Source organism: Phaethon aethereus (genome assembly GCF_964289735.1).
Source record: "Phaethon aethereus genome assembly, chromosome: 20".
Lineage (NCBI taxonomy): Eukaryota > Metazoa > Chordata > Aves > Phaethontiformes > Phaethontidae > Phaethon > Phaethon aethereus.
The window spans coordinates 9607057-9629899 of record NC_138596.1 but is presented as its reverse complement, the minus strand read 5'-3'; the positions used below and the strand labels follow the sequence as shown (position 1 = coordinate 9629899).

General features: G+C 50.1%; 3 protein-coding genes across 3 annotated transcripts in view; 1 reads left to right on the top strand and 2 right to left on the bottom strand.

Moving 5' to 3' along the window:
- The window catches only part of GPSM1 (G protein signaling modulator 1), a gene marked incomplete at its 3' end in the record, with an annotated part of 81972 nt that extends 78090 nt beyond the window's left edge, over positions 1 to 3882 (top strand). The window contains exons 13-14 of the mRNA XM_082008913.1: positions 3068 to 3276; positions 3694 to 3882. Of these exons, the coding sequence (XP_081865039.1) occupies positions 3068 to 3276; positions 3694 to 3882 (398 nt within the window). The remainder of the gene's footprint in view (positions 1 to 3067; positions 3277 to 3693) is intronic.
- Positions 3883 to 12039: 8157 nt separating this feature from the next.
- On the bottom strand, positions 12040 to 13376 carry DNLZ (DNL-type zinc finger; the record flags this gene model as incomplete). The annotated part of the gene is made up of 3 exons (XM_082008968.1): positions 12040 to 12211; positions 12867 to 13006; positions 13215 to 13376. The coding sequence occupies 3 exons, from the start codon at positions 13374 to 13376 to the stop codon at positions 12040 to 12042; spliced, it is 474 nt and encodes a 157-aa protein (XP_081865094.1).
- Positions 13377 to 13906: 530 nt separating this feature from the next.
- Positions 13907 to 22634, bottom strand: CARD9 (caspase recruitment domain family member 9; the record flags this gene model as incomplete). Its single annotated transcript, XM_082008930.1, has 12 exons — positions 13907 to 14003; positions 14883 to 14965; positions 15729 to 15799; positions 17249 to 17294; positions 17912 to 17953; positions 18516 to 18707; positions 18827 to 18952; positions 19442 to 19594; positions 19790 to 19969; positions 20392 to 20717; positions 21164 to 21301; positions 22451 to 22634. 12 exons carry the CDS (start codon positions 22632 to 22634, stop codon positions 13907 to 13909), a joined length of 1638 nt encoding a protein of 545 aa, XP_081865056.1.
- Positions 22635 to 22843: the final 209 nt, after the last annotated feature.

The window sequence follows — 22843 nt, the reverse complement described above, 5'->3', positions numbered from 1 at the left end:
GGAAGAAACATTCTCAAGTTAATGGTTGCTGAGGGAAAGGCTGAAGAATGGAGACTAAGGCTTAGAGAGTAAACTAGCAAGAGAAATGAAAAATACACCTGCATTTGTTCAGTATGGATCTTTAGAAGGTCTCAACTTTTGAACAGTGAGGTTGGCAACAAGGACTTCTGCCTCTGCCAGCAACTCCAGGAGGAAGATGCTGATGGTCATTACTGAGGGAGCCTTGTAAGAGCATGGAGAGCTGGGGCATGCAGGGGGCTGGGATGGGCTTTCACAGGCAAGTTACAGGATTGCCAGTTTTTCTGATAGCGTTGCCATGGAGGAGAAACTTCTGCATTTTGTACAGTTCTTGGATGCTGTGGTGATAGGTGCTGTGTAAGAGCAGAGAAGCCAGAAGGACAGATGAACAACTGGAAGCTCCAGCAGGCAGACACCTAACTCGCCCATAGGAAGAGCAGGGATAAATTGAGGAAGCCGTCTGACAAATAGATGGGACAGGAAAGGCAGGTCAGGTCTGTGTTTGCACTTTGGTTTCAGGTCTCTTTTTATGATATGGTGTTGAGATTCTTTGTTTAAACCAGGCTGGAGAGAAGCACTAATACGTGCAGGTCACACTTGCAAGCTTAAGCACCATCACAAAGGGCTGAAAACACTTCATTTGAACCAATGGGTTTATCAGTTTCCAAATGAACATGAAGTACAAGCAGGAGAGGAGACCCCTGATATCCCTCCAAGTGTGGCAAGAGCCACAGCACAAGACTGCTCAGAGAAGTAGGTGCCAGGAACAGGGGCTGAAGCAGTGCGGGGGTCAGGCTGTGGCAGGAAGGCAGGTTGGCTGTGAGGTGAGAAGGTTTTTATCTTCTAAAAATAGGGTGGAAATGAGCATCACTTTTTCAAGATACACATTTCGGATACAGAAGTGTGTTTGGCTGCAACAGCTGTGTAATTTAGGAGACTGAGTTTAAAATACGAAGCTTTATAAAGAATGTACAAGTAGGCACATGTTCTGTTTGGCTCTCATTTGTCTGTCAGCCTTTCAGACATGTTACTTTCAAGGTTTCTTTGTGAGCTGAAGGGCAAGAAACTCATCTTTGTGTCAGCAACGAGATTTTTACGTGTTTCTGCAACTCCATGAGCTGGGGCTTTAAAAGGAGCATGTTTGTGTTGGCAGGCTCAGGGCACACTCTCCTCAAGTGCTTTGTGCTCACTGGGATAGTAGCACCAATCGCGCCGGGTTTCTTACAGTTTTCTTTTGCTTATCCCTGACCCGAGCACAGTGTCTGTTGTTTGGGAGTGTTTCACTGCCCAGCGGCTGCCAACAGGCTCCTTCTATAGAGTGCTGCCCGAGAGGTGTTCTCGGGGCTGGGGGCTGACTCGCTTTCTTTGCAGAGGTCCTGACATTGCTCATGCACTGTTTGAAAACCCTCCCTTCGTTCCATGGTTGCTCTGCCCCACATGAGCCCCTCGGTTGTGCCAAGGCCGTGCTGCCCGGAGCGGGCGTGCCGAGGCTGGGGGGTACCGGGCTGTGCTCCGGCCGTGTGGGGCCCGGCAGCTCCTCCAGCAGTGCTCCACCCCAATGGCTAGAAAGCACCAGGCATGTTGGGTTTCGGGATGGGATACTTCCCCCAAGGGTTTATAGATTATAGGTTCTGGAGTGGGACCCCCAAACACCAGCTCGTGCCAGCCCCCTCCCAGCAGGCTGAGGCCAGGCTGCCTCCGCTCTGTGCAATAAGAACGAGACCCCATGAGTGTTTTCCTCACCCGTGCTGTGACGCAGGCCCTGCAGCTCATGACAGCCGGAGTGTCTGCAGGGCTGACCTCAGCAGCACCTCTACTTGAGCTGCCCAGAAATGCTGGGCTTCAGGGGGGTCTGGGAAGGATGTGCCCCCAGGTGAGTGGCGTAGCCAGGCCTGGGCTTTGCTGATCACCTGTCTGTAATTACACTGGCCCTTGCTACAGCCCAGGGTGCCTGTTGCTGAGCCACATGAGTGCTCAGGAGCTCTGGGCTCACCTGCAGTTGCTGGTGTCTGCCCAGCCCTGTGCCTCGAGTGAGGGGGGTTGGCCCTTGTGCAGTGGTGCCTCATGCCTTGAGGTGGAAACCAGAGTGGAAGCAGCTGCAGAAGCTGCCTGTAGTTGGGCTGCAAACAACAGTGATCGCTCACAGGCAGTGGTTAATGGTGGGGTCACTGGATCTTCTGGGCTGAGGTGGCATCTTTGGTGTCCTCTAGGAGCTGGCCCAGGTGCAGTAAACAGCAGGGAGCCCCTCCTGGGAGATCCAGCAGTGGGAGGTGCATACATGAGGTGTGAGGTTCTGCTCTTTACCCTGCCAAGGCACCTACTTTCCCCCTTTGCTGCCTGCTGGGTTTGTGCATGCATGGCAGGCTTGTTGCATACTGAAGCATACTGTACTGTTTTCACAGCCCAGCCCCACAAATAGGATGTGTTCCTTTACAAAGGTTGCTGGCCAGGGAGGGTGCTGCAGGCAGCGTGCACAGCCCTTGGGAGAGCTGTGGTCCAGCTAGAAATGGAAACTGCAGCTCTGTTGAACTGGAGCTTTTGTGCTTCCCATAGGGAAGGCAGGGACTGGGTCTCACTAAAGGCGCTGACTGGGAGCTGTGTGCAGGCAGGCCCCTCGCAGCTGGTCCTGCTCACCCTTTGTGCAGGGCAGCTGCGGGGATGCAGCCCAAGGCCTTTTTGGGAGGCAGGTGCCAAGGGCTGTGCTACAGCACTGGCCTTCAAGAAGGGGAGCAAGTGGTTGCGAGATGGGGCAGGGGGTGTTGCTCCTGTAACACTAGTTGCTTTGATGGTAGGTTTTTGCTCACTTGTGTTGCTGGCACTGGGGTTTCCGGCTCCCCCATGCAGTGTGGAAGGAGATGCTGACAGTCACACAAGAAGCCAGCATCCTACCTGGCTCAGCCCCAGGAGGCCTGGCTGTATGGTGAGCCTCTGCCCCTTGTGGGGAGCTTGTAGGCTCGGCTGCAGCCTGGTTTGGTAATTGGGAAGGGTTTGGGCTTGCTGCAGATGGCAGAGCTGTGACACTGGTGTGTGCTCCTCTCCCCACGCCCAGCCCAGTCCTCCTTGATGGCGTCTCCACAGACGGAGGAGTTCTTCGATCTCATCGCCAGCTCCCAGAGCAGACGGCTGGATGACCAGCGTGCCAATGTGGGCAACCTGCCAGGCCTGCGGATAACACACAACAACCTGGGGCACCTGTGTATGGAGGGGGACACCCAGGAGCCTGGGGATGAGTTCTTCAACATGCTCATGAAGTGTCAGGTACCAGCTGCCAAGCTGGAGGGGTGGGGGGCACCAGCTTCTCCCACACAGGCAAAGGCCATCCCCCAATCATGCCTGCCCTCCTGAGAGGGGCTGTGGCCAGCAGCTGCCCACCTGCAGCCCTGGGCACCTAGGCTGGTCCTTGTCTTTGCCTCCACATCCTTCTTTTTACCCTGTACTGAGGGTGGCACTTTGTCACAGCTCTACAAGTGCGGGTGGCTGGAGAACCCACCCTCGACGCAGTGCCTACAGCCCCGTGCTGGGTCACTGTTCTTCCCTTACGCTGGAGCCCACAGCGGGGTGCAGCACCGGGGGGAGCTCTGGCCTCCCCTCAGGCACTGCTCCCAGCCCTTTACTTCCATGAGCAGACTGTCTTGTCACTACTTGGGCCTAATGCCTGTTCTCATCCCCGTGCAGTCCTCCAGGATAGATGATCAGCGCTGTGCACCACCAGACTCCATTCCCCGTGGCCCCACCATGCCAGATGAAGACTTCTTCAGCCTCATCCAGCGTGTCCAGGCCAAACGCATGGATGAGCAGCGGGTGGATTTGGCCTCAGCCCAGGAGGAGGCAGCAGAGGAGCAGCAGAGGCCTGGTTCCAGCTAAGAACTGGGGTTTGGTTTGGGGGGTGGTTTTGATTTCATTTTGTTTTTTAAAAAGAAAAAGAGTGTAGGTGGTTTCAAACCTGAGCAATCCTGTGCAACCACAGACTTCTCCCAGGAGCCGCACCTCTGTCGCGTCACACCTGGCTGCGCTGCAGAGGGAATGTTACAGGAGGGACCTCCGGATGGGGGCCAGTTTTTAAACAAGGGATTTTTTAGGACATATGGCCACTGTAACGCTGGGCACAAGGGAAGAAGACTGTGGCAGCCCCTCTGCTTATCATCTGAAAATCCAGGAACTTGTGCTGTCAGCCAAAGGAGGAGCCCAGAGTGGGCAGTGAACTCCAGCCTTCATGTCTTTTATTTCCACAACACTTTTAATTTAATGGGGGAAGGGAAGAGCACCTTTTCCATTTTGAAGTCCTCCTGCCTTGCCTGCATCACGCGGTGACACAAATTGCTCTGGATCCTTCCCTGGAATGTCTTGCTCAGCTTTATTTTTTCTGCGGGAGGAAATGAGCCCAAGCCAGAGGCTACACCGGTTCTTTCAAACCTCACCACTGCCTCAGCTGCAGTCATGGTCCCACACACCTTAAACTTTAAGTTTGCTGAGGACTGCAGCGAGCCCTGTGACGCCCTCTGCGCTTCCCCAGCTGCAGTCCTGCACGGAGCTGCATTGGGACCTCCCGAGCAGGAGCAGAGCCGTGCTCTCCCTGAGCTTTGGTGGGATTAGAGAAGAGCTGTGCAGCCCAAACTGCAGGCATGAAACAGGGGCCCCTGCCTGGGAAAGGAGGAAGGAAGTCTCTGCCTGTCTGTTCAGCACAAGGCAAACTTGGCAGCACCAGAAGTGATAAGGTGCCTGAGCCACAAGTCTCGTGCAGGATTTGTCCTGTGTGCAGGTGAGTGTGCCCAAGGCAGAAGCCTGCATTTGGCAATGGCCCACCGTGAGAGCCAGCAAAGTTTTTGGGCCACGGCTTGTCAGGAGAGCAAGCAGAACCATCCTCTCCTCCCTTTTGTGTCCAACAGCAGTCAGGGGTGATAGCCCTTCCCTCCCCTTGCTTCTCCTCAAACCAGGGCTGAGTTCCCCCCCATCCCTGCAGGCCCTGGCAGAGCTGCTTTTGGCAAAGCACCCCTGTTCTGCCCAATCTGTCTCCAATAAATGGAGCCTCACGAGGGCTCCAGGCTGGGGTGTTGGCTGGGAAGTCAGTTCCACCCCATGCACAAATGCAAGGGTCTACACTTACTTTCATTCCTTCCCCTTTCCTTTGCTGGAAAAGCAAGCCCAGAGAGGCGGGAACCAGGGATCTGACTTCAGGAGGTGGAGTATTTCTTCTTTGTTTGACCAGGTAGACTATCTTGGACTTCAGAAGCTCCAGTAATGAGTTCTGCCAAAGCAGATATGTTCCTATAATCAGCACTTTCTATTTGAAATGCAGTTGATGGAAACATTTCCAACCAGCAGTAAGATTTTTAGACCAGTGATGCTGCTCATCAGGCATTTAACCTGCCTGCAGTGACCATGTGGAGGGGTAGCTGCATTTCACCTGCTACCATGGAGCAACTCACCTGCTGCACAGATTGCTTGGCTGAGGCTCAGCCTCCTTCCTAGGGCTGGTCAGAGCTCTGGAGAAAGGAGAGGAGGCCCTGCCCAGCCACTTCTGTACTGACCCAGCTTGCATTTGTGAAGAGGAGGAAAACACTGAAGATGAAGATGACTTGACCAGCAGCAGGCTCAGGCCTGTGCAGCTCTCAGCCAAGTGGTGAACTGGAATCTGACAGTTAAGCTTTCAGAGGTGTTAATTATTTGCCATATACTTGAATGTATGAGCTTATTTATTTTTTACATGTGCATTTGCTAATGTCATTTTAATGGGGAATTTCCAACCCACAGGTACTTTTTTTTCTAAAAAATAATCTGCCAAATGAATTAATATATTAGAAATGAATACAGCTCAAGGGGAAGGGGGGGTTGTGCTTAATAAATATTTGTGTCTAAGCTTCAGTGACAAGAATTCATTTCCATTATTTCTTGGCCAGCCTGCCTGCTTTGCTGACAGCAGAGCTAACACTGGCCCTTCAAAATGGGGTTGGGGGTGGGTGACAGTCTCTTGTGGCAGACACCACTATGGGTAAGTGTTAAGAAAAGGGTGTACGCATGCACCTACACATCCCTTTACATTAAGAGCACACAGGTCTCAGGCAGCAGCCACCACCCCCAGCTCTGCCTGCCATAAGCACACAGCATCTACCCAACTGCATGGCTGTGGAGACACACAAAGCCCAGAGCATTCCCTGCCCAGAGCCCAGGAGTTACCAGGACAACAGGGCAGACAAACAGCCCTGCAGTGGCTGAGGAAAGACCAGCTGCTTCTGTCAGCCTGAGCCCTCCTCTAGGAGGAGGCCAAGCCTTTCCTTCCAGGCCTGACTGGAGGCTTCATCTCAGCTGTGTCTCAGTGCCTTCCCCAAAAGCTGCATCTCATTTCCCTGGCAGCAGCTACCACAGCAAAAGGGCAGTGGGTGCTGTGCAAAGCCCTGGCATCAGCCCTTAGTGAAGATACTCACAAAGCAGCAGGCAGCAGAGCTAGCTCATTCCAACACAGCAGCTGCGAGCAGGCCATTAGATTTCACTAGAAAGTGGGCCTGGGAGGATAAAGCCAAGTCACAGCTGGTCTTCCCCCACCTGGCTAACTTCTGCTGGCCACTGCCAGTCCTGATCAAAGATTAATGAAGAGCCACCAGCATGTTCTCATCTGGCATTCTGACACCTCTGGATGCCTGGACACAAGAAGCTCTGTGCTAGAAGTCTCTGTGTGTGACTTACTTGGGGACAGAACCATGCCCCCAAGGTGCACAGGCTAGAGGCTTGGATTCCCAGGGACTGGTGAAATCCCTGTCAGCAATGGGGTCTCACCTGCTGTCCCTCTGTCTTTAGCAGCTGGGGAAGGGAGCACATGCTTTCCAGTAAACGTCTCTTTCAAGAGTCCCTGTGAGCAGGAGGCAATGGCTACAACTGAATCACCAGAGCAGCTCACAGCCTGCAATGGTTGCTGCAGCAGCAGAGACAGCAGTGCACCAGTGTCCAATGCCAGCCTGTCCCTCTCCTGCTCCGCTGGGTCAGCAGAGCTTGCTCCCGCACAGGGAACAGCTCTCCGATGCTGGCACCCGCTGGATAGGCATGGGATTGCCAGGGCCTGCACAGCGCGCACACAGACCAACTTGCTGTTCAGCTTTGCATTGTGGAGTTACTAGAGCGCAGGGTGCTGTCCCCGGTGCAAGTCTGGAGGTGAAGAGGAACCCTAAAAAGACAGCAGAAACACAAGACATTGATGTCTCCTACTCTGCTGTACACACGCCCTGGAGGCAGTTCTGAGACAGGGCTGATGTCAGGCCCATGGGGATTTTCACACTGCTCATCTGCCAAGACACATCAGGGCTGAGACTTACCTCACCCCTCCCCAGAGCCTCGTGCCGTTACTGCTCCAGCCGTCATTGATCTTCATCTGGCTGGAACAGCTCTCGGCCTGCGGGAAGCGACGTGCTGGCCCCCGAGCACCCAAGCACTATAAATTTCAGTTTGGAGCTGGGCAGCTTTCAGCAGCTCTCCACAGCAACCTCCTGGGACCCGCTAGGCCAGGACACAGCCAGGGGCAAAGTTCACTCATGCACAGCTTTGCAGTAAGGGGGGGCCATCCCTGCACTGAATATCCCAGCCCAGGGACGCAGCGTTCCAAGCACGCAGGGTTCCGAGCGGAGGGCTCACCCTCGCTGTGCCTCTCTGCCTGCAGTACAGTAGGACATGGAGGCCCAGAACCCACCTATGCTAGACCCTATGCAAGCACCACAAATGAGCAGTGATTCATTTCACATGACCCAGCACCCCTCCTTACTGCCTCCACTGATGCCAAGAACACATACCTGCCCAATCACACATCAGTGAGGCAGGCCAATGCCCGAGAGGCTCCCAAGTGGCTCCTCAGTCCAGCTGAGACCTCCACAGCATGCCCAAGCGGGGCAGGGCTTAGAACTGCCCCCTCTGTATAAGGCTGCAGGAGTCCCACACGGTGCACACAACACATTCATGCACACTGGCAGCAAAAAGCAGCAGGGGGTTATGCCAGGTAGCCCCAGCAAACCGGCCTCTGCACCCCAGCCTCCCTCTTGTTTGGGCCTGCTCAAAGGCATTCCCTCAGCAAGTCCCATCACCACTCGCTTCCCAGCCCCACAGGGCCCCATCTCACCCACCTTTACCAAACACCACTGCCTTCCCGCTGAGCATGGGCCAGAACACCAGTAACTCCTGCAGCTGACAGAAACAACCCATCAGCATCCCACACTGGCCCGATTAACTCTGGAGTCTGGCTGCACTACAAAAGGAGGATTTGCTCAGAGGCAGAAAACAAGAGGCAAAGTATTTGCCATTTTGCAGAAAAGCCCTCATGGGGCAGGATTCGGGAAGAGAATCCATCCCTTAACAGCCACAGTGAAATGCTTCAAGGAATGTGCAAACAATGGCTTTATGTTTGCCGCCCAGCCTGTGAACGCTGCTTTGTCCCTCCTTGAAATTGCCACCTCTCCTCTGTGCCGCAAAGACTTACCCTGGTCGGCTGCACCTCCAGTCCCCCTCCTCTGCCCTGCTGCACGTCATTCTTTCCCCATCTTGACACACCTCCAGTTCAGGAGAAAGGCTGCTTCTCTTCCTGCTCCCTCTATTTTGGCTAAATCAAGATCTGCTGGTCTCCTGCCAGACAAAGCATGCTCACGGAATCATTAAGGTTGGAAAAGACCTTTAAGATCATCAAGTCCAACCATCAACACACCACCACCATGCCCACTAAACCATATCCTGAAGTGCCACGTCTACATGTTTTTTTGAACACTTCCAGTGATAGTGACTCCACCACCTCCCTGGGCAGCCTGTTCTAATGTTTCACCACTCGGTAAAGAATTTTTCCTAATATCCAATCTAAACCTCCCCTGGCACAACTTGAGGCCATTTCCTCTCGTCCTATCGCTGGTTACTTGAAAGAAGAGACCAACACCCACCTCACCACAACCCCCTTTCAGGTAGTTGTAGAGAGCGATAAGGTCTCCCCTCGGCCTCCTCTTCTCCAGACTGAACACCCCCAGTTCCCTCAGCCGCTCCTCATCAGACTTGTGCTCCAGACCCCTCCCCAGCTTCGTTGCCCTTCTCTGGACACACTCCAGCACCTCAACGTCCTTCTTGTAGTGAGGGGCCCAAAACTGAACACAGTGTTCAAGGTGCGGCCTCACCAATGGGTGAGGGTATAGGGGTACAATCACTTCCCTACTCCTGCTGGCCACACTATTTCTGATACAGGCCAGGACACTGTTGGCCGCCTTGGCCACCTGGGCACACTGCCAGCTCATGTTCAGCCGGCTGTCGACCAGCTCCCCCAGGTCCTTTTCCACCGGGCAGGAGGACACCTGTGTCCTCTTTCAAGAGCAGTCACACTTGTGTGTGACACAATATTTTTCAGAAAAACACGCTTCAAAAGGGAGCACAGAATTCCTTTTTTACCTGCAATCTATTAGCAGCAAATCTTTCTGCATTAAGTGCAAATTCCCTCACATAACTGCAACCCTCTCCCTTCCCAGCTGAAAGCCCCAGAATGTTTTGTCAGGAGAGGCACTGATTTGCTGCGCTGTTGGGTACTGCAGCCTCAGTGTTTGTGGCAAACGAGTCCCTGGGGGCCGCAGGCCCCACACACCTGCCTGCTGCAGAGGCCATGGTGGGCAGCGAGCTCTCTGCGCTCTGCACCAGCGCCTCACCCTGAAGATATACCCACTCCATGTAATCTGCGGCCTCCTGTTTTCATAGAACCGTTTAGGTTGGACTCAACCACCTCCCCAAGCAGCCTGTTCCAGTGCTTGACAACCCTTTCAGGGAAGAAATTTTTCCTAGAATCCAATCTAGGCCTCCCCTGGCGCAAGTTGAGGCCGTTCCCATGATGTTGGCCTGAACCTTCAATGCAGCAGCAAAAATATGTCACCCTGCATTTCAGACCTGTGGCAGGCCAGCCTGCTACGCTGGCAGCGAGACACAGGGACCAGCGCTCTCCCACCTCCAGACAGCACCTAGTGCCAGAGGTGCGTGAGGAAACACTAAAATCTAGTAACATCCAGCCATGGACAGGCTTTGCTACAGTTTTTACTGTAACACAAAGACAAGCACCACCTTTCTGTAACTGGGGCACAGTAACAGGTAGGAAAAGTAAAGAATACAGTATAAAAAAGTCAGGTTGTAAATGAACTGTTTCTGAGGCAATGCGGATCCTGCAACCACGGCTCTGTTCCACCCCACCAAAGGCATTAGTGCAACAGAAGCAGAATGCTGATTTTTCAGGTAAAAGGTAATAAAATAACCACTCTTCCAGCAGAGTGCTAATACATGCCAGCAAGTCACAACAGGGTGAGCATGCAGCAATGTTCCAAGATGCAAGACTCCTGTTTCTTACTTAATATGTGGATCACTCCAGCATCTCGTTGTCTGAGAGAGCACCGTATTTCACCAGGACCTGAACAGGCACAAGCCAGCTAACAGATGAAGTTCCTGCCCCTCAGTGCTGTTTCATCACTCTGAACTTAATGCACTAACAGGAAAACATGACTATTTTCCTGTCGCCCTGTTACATGCTTATAATGCAACACATATGAAATCACTATGAATGCTTCAGGTGAATGAAGTAAACTCATTAATACATGCAATGCCCTCACTGAGTACTTGGCTGATTAAAGACCACAAGCACCTGGATATGTTTGGCTGAAAGAACTGGGTCTGTTCAGCCCAGAGACACAAAGACCAGAAAGATTTTACTGTTTTCTATAACTCACTAATGACAGGGTGTAGAGAACAGAGAGACAGACTCTCCTCAGAAGTGCACAGTGGAAAGAAGGTCATGGGTGGAAGCTGAAAAAGAGAGGTCCAAAGAGGTTGTGGGATCTCCATCCTCAGAGATATTCAAGACAAGACCCTGAGCATCCTTATCTAAGTGGACCTCCTTTGAACAAGAGGGTGGGACTAGAAACCTCCACAGGTCTCTTCCAACCTGAATTATTCTTTGGTTGCAAGTTTAAAAACATAAACAAGCAGACACTTCACAGGCTAACGGACCTCAAGAGAAGTTAAACTTCCATGCAGACAGAGGAAGTAAGCCCTAACAAAGTGCAACATGATCACCTCATTGCCTGATTCATCACTACCTGATCATCACTGTTACATGCTGGTAAACACCTACATTTTTTCTTTTTTTTTTTTTTTTCTTCTAACTGATCTGAACATGCCGCAGTAGCGTTAGTATCAGTATCTGTCAAGTAACTATATGACAACTTTCTAGGTGCTCTACTTATCTCCAACATGCTTCACAAATATTAATTTGGCTCCATCCTCCCTCTCACCAACAAGGAAGTTGCATAACCCCAACACCGGGAACCGCTCTCTGACTCATCGTGATTCCCAAGTGGGATTCCCAAGCGCAGGGGCTGATGCTCCCACAGGGCGGCTCACGCCATAACTGACAAACACAGACGACTTCCAGCCCCGACGTGAGGTGCATAGCAGCAAAATTCTGGAAGAGTGCAAGGAAAAGAAAAAAGAAACACCCCAGTGACTGCAGTAAGAGCTAGTGATCTGACCCTCCTGCAGAGCCATTTTGGCTTTGCAAGCTCATGCAGGGTCAGGGCACATCTCTTCAGGTGGTTTCAGCTGCCTCTTCTGCTCAGCTGCTCAGCCCTGGGATGCACCTCCACCGCTCCACCAGCTCTGCAGCCAGCTGCTGCCGGGCAGCACCTGGGCAAGGCCAGGAGACATGGCTAATGCCTCCAGCTACAGCTGCACCTCCCTAGGCCAAAGTACACGGACAAAGAATTACTGGCTCCATTCTCAGCAGAGAACAAAGCAGGGCTCCTGACATGGCTGAAGCACCGAGACTTGCCTTACAGTCAGCAAAACAAGTACCAGGAAAAATATCTACACTCTGTCTCTAAAAACATTAGCTTGATCGAAGGCAAAACTACACAAGACAAAGACACACAACAGAGAAACACCAATGCCCGCATTTATTTTACACACAGACCATTGAAATCAGGGAATAAAGGTTAAGAGTCTCTCTTGCCGTCAGCTGAACGACACAAATCCCATTCGTCAGGTCTGTCCCTTGCCGCCAGTCTCTGGGGGGGCGTCCCCACTTTCTCCCTCCACGAGCTGACCTTGAGACCCGGTATCTGCCGAGCTTTCCAGAAGCAGTTCCAAGGCTTCCTCGCCAGCCACACGTCTCACTTTCTCCCCTTTGGCTGCCAGGATTTCCTCGATATTCCTTAACAGCGATTTGAAAACCAACAGTGACGCCACAGCAAAGGCCGAACGTGAGTCTAGCGCAGGCTTGCTCTTCCACACTTTGCTCTCAGGATTAACACCACACAGTCAATCGCCCATGAGCACTACCATGGTATTTCTCCATAAAGCATTTGGGAAGCAGAGAAAACCACCCAAACCTTCTGGGACTATTTTCATCCATTGGGATCAATGGTTTAGCAATTACAGCTAAACAGAAATTTTTAAAAGTATGTCAGGGAGTTAAAAGTCATTGAAATTCAGCAGCAGATGGGTCTACACATCTGAAACACTTAACCAGAGAAACTTAGCAGTGATCTGATACAGCCTGAGGGAGAAAAAAGAACTCCACGTGCAGTAATTCACCGGCTGGTACCAACAAGGACGCCTGCGTATCGCACAGCTTCACCCCGTTTAGTTGGATCCTAGGTAGCGACGGCCACGTTACGGGAGATGACAAAGCTCAGTTTGTGCGCTTTAAGAAACTGGATGAAACTGAATTATACCCAGCAAAAACTCTGATTTTCTCCAAACCACGTTTTACAAGCATCAAAGAATGCTGTATCAGCACGGCGGGTTCCAGCCACAACCCCGCAGTCCTCTCCCTCCCCGCACAGGAGCGCTGCTGCGGCACCTACCTCCTGCCTTCCAGATCTGAGAACCACCCGAGGTTGTCCGCTATGACATGGTGGTTCCCGCAGCCGGGACACTTCACTATCACCACCCCGTTATGGTAGGCTAACTTGGAAATTGTTTTTGCTGACCGGGTCTGGCAGACCTACAAAGCAAGCGAAATGGATTTTGTGACCACGATAACTGCAGCTTCTGGACCTTTTAAGAGAAAAAATCATTTGTTTACCTGATTAAAGGATTCCCCCCCCCCCCCCGACAGGGGATTTTCTCTGGGAAGGGCCGTTCCCCTCAGCCCGCAGCGCCCGGCACCGCCCCGGCCCTCACGCACCGCCCCGGCCCGGCCCGCCGCCCACCTTGCAGGTGTACACCAGGCGATAGTGCGTGGCCCGCGGGGGGCCCGGGCCGGCGGCGCTGCAGGCTGGGCGGCGCGGCGCGACGGGCGGGGGGCGAGGGGGCCGCCGTGGCGGCGCCGCGCGGAGCAAGGCCCCGACTAATGCCCGCGCCGCGCGCTGCATGGCGCTGGCGCAGGCGCGCGGAGGGGTGGGTCAGGCGCCGAGGCGGAGGCGGCCATGTCGGGTGCGGGCGGCGGCCATGCTGGGTGCGGGCGACCACCAGTCCCGCCCGCCCGGGCCTGGCCCCGGCCCGGGAACCTAGCCGCATCCCGGCCCGTCGGTCGGTGCGACCGGCAGCCTCCTCCCTGCACGAGCCGACGCTTCTCCAGCTCCCTGCAGGCGCAGGGCCTGCCCGGTCTGCAGGGGCGTCGCACCAGGGACCTGCCTTTAATTAAAGGGCAGCTCAGCCCAGGCCTTGCCCCACCCACACAGCCTCGAGGCGTTGGGCCCACAACTGTTCAATCCTGTTTATTTTCTCTGTGCACTGCACACCTCTCACAGCACTGCATTTTAGCAGAGCTGAAAGATACAGTCCCGTTACAAACAATAACTTCTCATAAATGTTTCTTTAGATGGTTTTAAAAATCCAAGAAACACAGAGGGCATGGCAGCCCCTAGACCAGGTGGGTTTCCCTCACGGGTCAGTTCCGCTCTCAGGAGCCTTCGGTGTCAGTGTTGTCGCTGCCGGTGGTGTTCTCCCAGTCCGCCTCGTGGTGTCGGTCCTTTGGTACCCTTCGCAGTGCTCTTTTTCTAAAAACAAGGCCAGACATTTCATTTTTAGAAGATGTTTTCTGCATATAAGTGGCATTTGAATGCTTTGGGGAGTTTACTGGGGAAGGTTCAGTATGTATTAATCCACTTGGCGTTTAATTGAACGTGAGAGTTCGCGCACACACCCAACAAAGCTGTGACTGGCAGCAGGCATGGGGTAAAGAGAATTGGTCTAAATTGCTGAAGACATTCTTACATTTCTTGAAGCGTGGTATATTTTTGATGGTCAGTTGAAGAAGCCAAGAAATCCTACCTGAAGTTGTTTCTTTAATAAAAATAGTATTGTCAACAGTGAGAAGAACATTTACAGTGCCATTAGGAGCACTTCTAACTAACACTAGACATAAGGTCCCTGCTTAACAAGGTTTTCATTGGTCTCATGCTCCATAAAGGCAGTGACCAGTGAAGACACCAGGCATTTGGAGAACAGGCCGTCAAACAAGAGCATGTGAAGACGACAGAGCATGGAAATCTGCTCACATTCACGGTCGTGGGAGGTTGGTCTTGAATATCAGCAGTATTGCCAGACAGATTTCACTCACATGGGAGAAATCTATCAAATCTATTAAACCAGAAATTCTTTGGAGCACCCTTCACTCCATGCTGTGGAACCATCTGCATGGTCCAGAGTGAATCCAATCACTGGTATCTTGGCTACCTCTGGTACTAAAACAGGAGTCTCAATCAGTTCATCTGGAAGCATGACCCTCTGAAGATAAGATCTGTAATGAATTTATGCCCTCCATGAATCAAGCTTAGGGATAGGGGATAGATAGAAAAGAGGAAATACATACAACAAGCTAATCAATTAAGTCACATGGGTACGTCTCAATTAGTCCTGCTTACTAAAGTCCAGACCTTCGGTAACGCTCAAAGCAGTCCTTCATCCTCCTCCGCTCCTTTTCTGCCAGGTCCTCGTTGGCTAAACCACACTCCTTGAACTGGAAAAAAATCCAAACAATTATGGACTTGATTCCTCTGAAGATTAGATCAATGTTAGCACCAGGTAGTGCAAACCTGTTCTGCAAAGTTGGCCAGATTTGAGACTGATGTACTGCATCTGGCCTCTGCTGGGTAGAAGGCTTCAGACCACCCAAATAAGCTTGGTTGTTTCTCCTCTCTGACTTGGTTTGTGCAATGGATCATTTTACATTTAAATGAAGGAGAAAAAAAGTGGGAACCTGTGCCTTCCGATGACCAAAACCAGATCACTACCAAAACTCTCATCCAGAAGAACACTCCACTGTGTACAGCTAGCTTCCTGCATCTGCCTAGGCCTGCAGAGTGAAATACAGCATGTTCATTTCTGGGCTGGCCACTGTTTTGTGGGCGGGATGGTAATACATCTGTTTCATATAGTTTTACAGTCTTTATTCTCTCCCATTTGTAAACTTGGGATTCTGTTTCCTGTACCAACAGTAACACTACAGACAGTTAAACTGGAAAACATCCATACCCAGAGATGAAGGCCAGAAAGTCATTAGAAGTTGTTTCTAGGCATAGATGGAGAAATAACCACCATAAGCATTCTGCTGTTCAGAGCTCACCCTTTTTGGAGGGTGAAATTTGCATAAAGTGCTCAGATTTTGGAAAAGCAGTAGCTGCTTACATGCTTCTCAAACCTGGTAAATCCATCATTAACAAGAACATTAAAGATCACAAACCCCAGTCATAGTAAAGAAGAGCCCACAAAGGTTCTCTTACAGTGGGTGACTTTGGAGGCAGACTGCTCTCTTGAGCACTAAATTGCTGGTTTTGTCCTTCAGGGCAGTCTTCTAAAAAAGAAAAAACAGAGCTTTAGTCATAGTTGCCATTGTGAAGCAACTTCTCCCTCCACCAGTTCATCAAACAGCAACAGCTATAACGTAACAGCTGCCCAGCACTACACAGTCATCAGCAGAACTGAAACCAAGCCTGAAAATGTTCAGGATTCAGTCTCGTGATCAATGCATGAGTCACTTCTCATTTTACTGGAACCCTGAATCTTGCTGAGGATGATGGAGTTCCTCATCAGGTTCAGAAAGAGACAGCAGCTTTCTAGTTTCTGCTTACATGCAGGAGCAAAATGAACCTTTGCAAAGCAGCACCTCTGCTTAGCATCATTAAAATACATAATCTTGTTAGAGGTTACCATGAAAAATCATGTTAATCATTATTTTAACCATAATTTGTCCCCGTTCCCTAACAACTACATTGTGCATATCAAGGCACTTAACATCAGACCATATTTTAGTGGAACTCCTTACGTAGTGATCAAGTATCATGATACACGTTTTTGAACTGAGCGAGGTAGAATAATAAAAGGCTTTTTGGATCAGTGTTGTTTAGCTTTGGTGAAAAACCTCCCATCTCAATGAATGAAAAGATCATGTATATTTTCCAGGAGATCAGAACAGAAAATTTCTTCTACCCTGCTAGTTTCCTTCCTTTCTCAACATGTTCTGAAAGAGAATTTCAAGTTCTTAGAGAAGCCTATTAATTCCTTTCCACACTGCTGAATCATTTTCACTGGAGATGCCACAGAAACAGAACCAGTGACAGTGTTAACTACATGGTTCTGCTTTTGTGAAAATAGCCTACAACATAAAAGGGAAGAGGCGAGGGAAAAATCCCTGGAGAAAAGTCACATGGTCCATCTGAAGCGGAAGGATGTTGGTTCCCTTCACAGCTTTGCCACAAATGCAAGGCGGGGGGTGGGGCACGGGGGCAGGCAGGGAGGCACCCAGGGGCTCTTTCTCAAAGGCACCAGGTACCAGATGTTTTTTCCTGGACAAATTCAGCAGACAGATTACCTCAAAAAAAAGACTCTAGGTCCTAGGATGGTCTAATGATACCACTTTTCCCAGGTCATTCAGCTATATAAAAGATCTTTTCAGAGACCATGTAGCAAAAAGCCTGTGGAGCTTTTTCCTCTCAAAAAAACTTTACAAGCATTCACTGTTCCCAGAATCTGGGGAACATGTTCTCCTTTTTATAGGTGAGAAAGATGGCGGTACGGCAGAATGCCTTGATTTATGGGTACCTATTCCGAGTCATCTTGGGGAGGTCTTACGCAGAGTGCCAAGCACACCCCACTGAGAAGCATCTCTCACAAACTGAGTCACCAGTCAGACTACCTGTTCTTCACTACAAATAAAACCCAGGAATGTAATTTCCTGTCCCTTTGAAACACTGGACCATCCTCTCAAGAATTCCACTCTATGTTTTCCCAAGAAAAGCCTTACTTTTAGTCGGTTGTGTATCTTCATCTAGATGACCGTGAAGAGTAAGCTATGGGACAGAAACAAAGCAAGAACATGAGAACTGTCCCCTACTTCGTTTCAAACAGTAGCTAGGAACAGATGGAGGAATATAAGGACATGTGTAGAACTGACCTTTCCTTAGTGCATCTGGCTGTCAGCAAAACAGGAGACTGAGCCAGAAATCACAGATCTATCTACTCATGGATTTATCCTCCATGAATAGACTCAGTTCCTTTGGCCTCATTTATACTTTTAGCCTCCAGACAATGTGACAACCGCTTCTCCAGTAAAGTTCTGAACTAAGTGAAAACTCTATACTACAAATATCCCTGGGGTGAGACTTATTTTTGCCTGTTCCCACAAGAGAGACAATTAGAAGCAACTCAAAATAATTCAATTCCCCTGATTTTCTTAGACTCAACAAATCTTGCTGACTTAACACCATAACTGTGTCCTACACTCAAAAATCTCAGGACAGGGAGATTCTGTCACCGGTCTGTTTTGCTACCTCTGCACTTTTTGATATCACTGACATGAGCTTAAGCCATGGATTGAAAACTGCTATTACTTAGGGAACTGAGCACAAGTGCGAAATTTGAAACGACCCCAGAAGAAAGTGAAAGGTAAACAAGGCACCCTACTCACTTCTTGAGAATCTCTGGAGGAGGTATCATCCAGGTCAGAGGTCTGAAATAAAAACAGTATAAATTAATCATTCCTCATAAGCAAGGAAGTGATAGTAAGGGAATATACAGGAGACTGAAAGCTCTAGGAAACAGAAATGTGGACTTCCTCCCTCCTACAATCCTGTCTGGCCACTTAGAGAAAGTGCACAAGATGCCACATTAATTAAAAGCCCTTGTAGATCTGATTTCATTCCAGAAACTTTAGCACCCTTACACCCTACTGTCATTTCATCCAAATAGCTCATACACAGTCTCTAAGTAGAGTTCACTCTGGTGGTTGAGGATCCCCTCATCATCTTCAGACATGCTCCAAACACAAACATGGAAGGCCTCAGCTTGCATCAGTCCAGCTTATCCATGCCTGGAACCAGGGTGAGGTAATAGGAACCATCACTTCTTTCATTTTTCTAAACTCAGCATTTGCATGGGAATGGTTACCCACGCAGCTGGCCACTGCTTGCTGAATTTGAACTGGTTAGGTGCAAAGGCCTTGGAACAGCCACACTCTGGCCCTAAGCTCAGCTTCCCAACCCATCACACCGATGACAACCCCGCAGGCATACCAGTGTGGGTAACTCCAGTTGCAACCTTTTCAGCTTGACTTCAGTAGCCAGTAACTGACTTTCCTTTTGGAAGAGCTGCAGTTGCATTTCATCACATCGCTCTCCCAGCTCCCGAATCTGCTTGCGGTAAGCATCCCTCTCAACCAGGTTCTTGGAGTACTGTGTATAGAACTGTTCTCGGGTCAGGAGTGCCTGGTGTAAGGGACATGTCACAGCATGTCACACAACAGTACATTCAGGGTTACAGCATCTGCCCACTTCAAGCAGTGAAGCAGGGATTAGCAGCAGCTCCAAGAGGAATGTTTTATCACCTGGTCTCTTTCCAAAGCCACTTCCTCCATCTGCTGCAAGACAGCTTCAATCCGTTTTTTATACATCTGGGAGTCCTTCCTCAGAGATGCGCACTGTAGTTCAAGCATCTCTTTTTCCTCTGCATACTGTTGAGACAAGGTCAAAAGCACCCTGCTTGTAGGCAGAGCCTGAGCTAGACTTTCACCACTTCTGCTCTGTTCCACAGTGCCACAGATTGCTATGGCCAGACCTCCATGCAATGTCAAAGTTCAGCCAGACTGTCCAATTGAAGCAAGGCCAACCAGAAGGTTAGTCAACATGACTAGGAGGACAGGTAACATGATGGATTTACATGTACCTGAGCTGTACAGTCATGGTAAAAGCTCCCATTACCCTCCAGGCTGAGGCAGGGACTCTTAATTAACACAATGCAGGCATTAACAGGTAACACTTAATGCCACAGACACAGAATGCTAAAACATTAGTGTGCCTTTTTTCAACAACAGACACTAGAGTAGGAGCAGCAAGGACTGCTGCTGAGCAGCTCCTCTGCTCCATAGCCAAGACATTGCAGGTGCTTCATTTGCCTATCTTACCCACTGACCCTGAGCAGGAATTTGCAGTGCATCACGTACTTTGTCTTGGAGCACCTCGGCTCGCTGCAGCTCCTTGCGAAGGCTGTAAATGGTGTTCATCAGCTCCCGGCGTTCTTCTAGTATCTGGCTACAGTCATTCTCCAGAGTCTCACTGGAGAGGCTCTTCTCCAAATTCTGTTCCCTGGCAACCTGCTGGACAAAAAAGAGTGACATAGAGCAACCATCTAATTCCATATTAACTCTCTTCCCACAGTCCTATGTGTTCTGTTTGACTTGGGAGAACAAGGCCACAGCTGACCCACACAGTATTCAGTGGAGTCCCATTGCTGCCCTGGGTGCTACAAATAATCACTTCTCAGGAGTCCATATCCAACCACACCCACCAACCTGGAGAGTGTTCTCCAGCTCCTGATTCTTGGCCAAGAGCAACTCCTTCTCCTGCTGGATCTCCCACATCACCTCATGGCTTGGACGCTGCTCTATGGCATGCTTCAGTTTCATCGTGTGCTTACGCTCCAGTTTGCAGTCATCCTCAGCCTTCATGAGGCTGTGCTTCAAGTGATCGATCTACAAGAAGGTTCAGAGCTTATCAGTAACAAAGAAAAAACTCTGGTCTGCAAAAGCAGCCCTGACTCCATTCCCCAGACAAACATAGAGCAAGTTTCTCCCCAGTTTTGTTTTCCTCAGCATGCTCAGTGCTCTGAGGACCAGAGTCGTGCCTGAGTGCTAAATGGATACAACATGTTGGTCTTGTGAGAGGGCTCTGTCTTGAATGAGGGGAAGACTTAATTCTTCCCAGCATAACTTGTAATACATGGGCCTCCTGGGCTGAGCTAGGGACCACCAAGACATGCCACCTTCTAGAGAAGACGCACAGAACTTCATGCTGGACTGGTCCAGACCATCCTGTGCAAAGATAGGTCTGGTGCACAGCACAGACTTCCAGGGATCAAGTAAGAAGGGAGAAGCTTTAGAAAAGGGTGACTGACTTCTAGGATCAGGTCCCGGTTTTTCATAAGAGCAGTGCTCTTCTCCTCGCTCTGTCTGGCATAGCTCATTGCCAGGTTGTAGTTCTCGTCCTTGCACTTCCGCAGCTCCATGCTCAGGCTGTCCCTCTCCTCCTTCATCTTCTGCGCCCGCTCTTGGTGCTTGCGGAGCAGGCTGTCCCTCACCCACATCTCTCTGATTGTATCCTCTTTGGTGTGTAGCCACATGGTGAGCTCCTGGGCCTTCCGCCGCTCCTCCTGCACGGTGCTCTGCAGCTTCATGATCTCATTCATCAAGAGCTGGCTCAGGCCGGATTCCCCAGCGGTGTCTGTTTGGTGGGCAGACATCAGCCATTGCTGTCCTGTCTGCTCCCCAGACACACATACAGCACAGGTTCCCACCCGCTTACCACCACAGCTTGGGATCATCGCATGCCGCACACAAGCACACAAACCCTGAAGACACGTGTGATCAAATTATCCCTGCTGTTTCCTCCCTGCTCTGTGCCTTTCTACACCACAGTGTCACTGACAGAACAGGCAGAAGGAAGAACTGATCCTTCTGTTTCCTCCTCCACCCTCCCAGGTCCAGCCTGGGATGCCAGACAGCAGGGCCATTCTTGCCAGAACCCTTCTGAAGCACACAGGGAGCAAGCCAGGGAATGCCCCCAACTCTGCTCACCGAAGCTGGGGAGAGGCAAAAGCGGAGATGAATCCCCTCTTAATCTGCACAGCAACACCAAACAGAGATCTGTTTTCAGAACACAAACATTACCTATAATCATAGAGAAAACCCTGCTGGGCTCCTTGCCAGTTATTTTCTTATACAGTTGTGGATAATAAAGCTCAAGACTCTCCAGAAATGCCTCAAAGCCCTTGTGTCCTGTTCGCTGAAGAATGTCCAGAAGAACACCTGAAATAATAGCAACAGGATATTCTATTCATTTATCCCTTTACCTACTTCTAACATAATAAAAAACTTTTCCACTTTTTCCACATGCAGATTGAAGTCCCTGGGATCAAATCCCCCAGCCAATCCTAAACCAGTTGCCCAGTAACTATACAAAAGTATTTTAACTGTGAAGGAACAGTTAAAACTTAACCCTTTTACCTAGTTCCTACTACACTGGGTGCAAAAAGCAGATCTCAGAAGAGTGCTCTATATTATCCTGATGACAATAATTACAGAAAAAGTAAGTTACAACAAAGCACAATGACAGTTTCTGCAGCTTGAGGCTCCACTTCCAAATACCAGAGGCAAATATAGGAAAAAGGACCACAGGTGTAAGAACACTGTGCATAACTAGAGAAGTAGCAGGGACAAGCCTAAGAGAGCCTGGACTAAAAAAACCCAAACAACTTTGAGCTCAGTTCCCTACTTTGCCTAGAAATACTCTGTACCAAATCAAGCCCAGGGAGCTTCTCTTCTGTGTTCTGCAGTTTCCCAATCTGGAAAAGAGGGAAAATAATTTTTTTCAAAGACCCTCAGTAACTTATCAGTAATAGTTAATCCAATCCAAAAGATGTACTAACAGAATAATGAATTCTGTCGTTCTCTTTGGTTGGAACAAGACCAGGACTGTATAGAAGAGTCATGAAGAATTTACTTTATGTGCTGCCAGCATTCCCTCAAACACCAGAAGATAGGAACGAGGGACAATACATGCTGAATTAATCTTGGAAATCTCCCTTTGAAAAATTGTTACACAAGAATAGCTTTGTGGGTCAAACCAAAGCAACACCCTCCCTTATGCTACTCTAGAGATCCAGACCACCAAAAGGCCGTGCACCCTCTGTGCTCCTATTATCCTTATGCAGCTTGGGAACGCATCGATAGAGCCATCTCCATTCCTTCTCTCCCCTCAATGACATGGTGGTGAAAGTGAGGGGAAAGGGGCTGCACAGCACTGCCTACAATGTTTGTGTCTCAACACAGGCAGATGATAACTTAGAAGCAATGCGTTTCTTCAGGCCCAGTCCACTAGCACTCTGTTCCAATCTGCTCCCAAGAGCAAACAGAGCACCGGCACATCTACAGAGATGAAGGCTGCACGTCACCCACCTGCTTTCCGCTTGCGCATGACCAGGCTGGGGTCATTAAGAATTTGTTCCTCATCATCGTGGCTGATCACTTTGCACTGGCGAAGATAGGGTGTTATACGGGAAGGATCTATCACAGATATCAGCTTCACACGGAAGTTCTCCAGGTTATTCCAACATGTCTCATCATTATCTTCTTCCCACATCTTGGCAAGGGAGAAGTACTAGTGAGCAATGTTGTCCTGTCTTGAAAAGAACAAAACCAGAAACTAAACAAGCAGACTCTAAGCCTCGAGTAGTGGGGGGTGGTGAAACCAAGTATGTTAACAGACAGAGAATGGAAAAGCATCCTTTAGATACAGGAACACATCTCCCATGTGGTCTTTAACTCAGTGATTGCAAATCACCTGCAGAA